Raw genomic sequence first — 2,839 nt, forward strand, 5'->3', positions numbered from 1 at the left:
GCCAACGCGAAAAACGATCGATACACGTAAGGCAATAACGGTATCCTTGCGAATATTGCATTGTGATGATATCTACGTGTATATGCTCGAACCGGCCCGCTAGCGTTCCGAACGTTCCGACGGGCGAGGATACGTGTCTGGTGACTTTGTTGCGCTGACACGGTATGCATTGTCGTGTCCACGTTCGGCAATCTTTATTTACCGACGGCCAGACGAAGCGCGTCGCTACCAATTTTCGCGTAGCTCGCATCCCCGGGTGGGAAAGTCCATGTAGCGCTTGGAATACGGTGCGGCGTAACGGTTCCGGTACGTACGGTCGCACGGTCTCGGTTTTAATATCGCAGTATAACTCGACGTTGTGATCGGGAAATCGTACTTTTCTCAGCTGCAACGCGCTCGAGCCAGCGTTGATAATTTTGCGTAGCTCGCTATCCTTTTCTTGCGCTGCAGCTAGCGTATGGTGATCTATTGGTTTTCCGATCGCTTCGATGCGAGATAGAGTATCGGCTACGTTATTTTCTACCCCTTTTATGTGACGGATATCCGTCGTAAACTGTCCGACGTAGTCCAGATGTCGAAACTGTCTCGGCGAACACTTATCGAGGTTCTACAAACATTGTGGCCTTTTTCCTACTTAGTTCGGTAATTTTCAATTTTAAGGTGTTGAACAATTTCGTTTCGTTGTAATTTAAGATTTGTTAACGAGCACTTTTCACAAACTGACCGCTGTTACTTGTCTTTGGATCGTTGTTTTGTGAATACGGTGAATGTAGGAATAAGAAAGAAGAGAAGCAATTGAGATACAACGAGATACCTTACAGATTTTATATCTAGACAAATAAAGTCAAAAGAAATATAATTTAACCAGTGTCTGGATCCATTTGGACTAGTCAGCAAATAACGGAAGTTGTTTAACTTAGTGTCGTAAGAAGCCAAGGTATCTCTAAACGACGGATTTAGTATCAACATTCATTGTAACTTCAAAGAATTGTGTCGGACTTAGGCATGGTCTTCTGTGCAGTTGACCGAACGTTGCGCATTTCCAGAGTTTAGCTATCGTCCAATATCATTTTGATCGTGAGATTCTCAAAAATCCAATTAAATCGTTTTATAACAATGAAATAAAAAATATGAAAATTTCGTTTTTCTTATTTTGGCAATTTATGAGTAATTGCGTTATCGCTGGAGCAGACAAAGAAAACACCGGAAACTACATGCAGTGATCAGTTCCGCGAAGTAGTGGGGATAACTCGTATCCGCTTAAAATTTGAAGAGACAAATTTTCGACTCTCTGAGCGACGTTTATTTCGTCAGGACTATCAATTGTCGTTTGAACGTTGTGTTTCGATCGTTCGCGGAGAGACGCGATCGCGAGATAGCACGTCAACGAGAGTTGTAAGTTCCCGTTACGATTAAATAATCGACGCCACGAACTGATCGATTCCCTTATTTCGATTAGGATAATAAGGGTAGTTCAATGAATTCCACAGAATTAACACAAATAAATTAACGTTTATTTTAACAAATTATCAACTAGGAAGACATAAAGAGAACAACAAAAAGAAATGTAACTGCGTTTTGCTTGATAAGTAATGCGCGATATAAGAGATGTGTTGACGGTTCGGCTTCTCGAAAAGTTCTGCACGCCTTTCGATTTTTTTTCGTTTTTTCTGGAAGGCGACCCCCACTACGTTCGGATCACGCCACATTCTTTTACGCGAGGTAAAATAACGGCCACGAGTCGACGTTTCTGGAAGTCGCCCTGCTTAATGAACCACGCGCTTGCCACTACAATGTTTGTTTGCCGGGCAGACGCGACGATCCGTCTGCAACATTATAGTGGCGCGATCGACAGTTAAGAATATGACCTATGGTAAACCGTATGGCGTAACAATAGGTTTCCCCTATCTTCCCGTAGTTGGGACAAAGACTGTTTGTCTGTTTGAAGGACTTTAGTTTCCTAAGAATTCTGCCGAATATCAATGGTCCGCCTGGCTTGGCGCGCAGGCTCTATTACAATGTTTGGGAACCCATCGTGACATATGGTGCGCCTGTGTGGGCTGATGCAATGAACTATGAGAAGAACAGGAAGATTATAAAAAGGACCCAACGTACTGCCCTGTGCATTACATTTACAGCCTACCTCACTGTATCTCATGCGGTGCTTTGTGTATTGACCGGCAACTTACCGATCAACATTAAAGCTAGGATGTTGAAAGAATCATACGAGAGAATGAAGATTTATAAGAGCTTAGCTGTTGAAGGTGAAGTGATCGATAGATACATCATGTTAAAAGAAGAACTGGATGACATAAGGAAGAAAGCCCTAATGGAGTGACAAGCGGAATAGGGCAATTACAAAGAGGACAACTTTACTAGGAAGTTGATAGGTAATGCGTCTATATTCGCCAAGGAAAGGAGAGACATCGATTACTTTACGATGCAAATGTTAACGGGGCATGGTATCTTCAACAGCTGCAGAAAGAGGATCGGTAAGGGGGTCGACACTAAGTGTAGGGATTGTGGTGACCCGAACGACGATGCAGAACACGTCCTGTTCGTGTGTCCTAAATGGACCTAATGAACATAACGATCGAACTCGAGAATTTCCTGGGTCACAGGATAAGTGTGGTCAACTTGGTGGACACACGTGGTTACCAAGGACGAATACTGGACAAAGCTCAAAGCGTTCTGCAAATCGATAATAAATTACAGAAGAGAAATGAGAATTACAGAAGCGAACAGGAGGAGCGGTACCAGCATGCAACGTTAAATATTCGGAGACGCGGTTAATGACAACCCTGATGAATGCTGATCGGCTATGCCGGGGTTGTCCGTG

General features: G+C 43.4%; 1 protein-coding gene across 1 annotated transcript; it reads left to right on the top strand.

The window, feature by feature from the left end:
• Positions 1-1,863: 1,863 nt before the first annotated feature.
• LOC117215933 lies at positions 1,864-2,338 on the top strand. Its single transcript, XM_033462491.1, has 2 exons — positions 1,864-1,887; positions 1,949-2,338. Exons 1-2 carry the CDS (start codon positions 1,864-1,866, stop codon positions 2,336-2,338), a joined length of 414 nt encoding a protein of 137 aa, XP_033318382.1.
• The last annotated feature ends 501 nt before the right edge of the window (positions 2,339-2,839 follow it).

Source organism: Bombus bifarius, unplaced genomic scaffold (assembly GCF_011952205.1).
Source record: "Bombus bifarius isolate JDL3187 unplaced genomic scaffold, Bbif_JDL3187 scf7180000009869_frag, whole genome shotgun sequence".
In the NCBI taxonomy this organism is placed as follows: domain Eukaryota; kingdom Metazoa; phylum Arthropoda; class Insecta; order Hymenoptera; family Apidae; genus Bombus; species Bombus bifarius.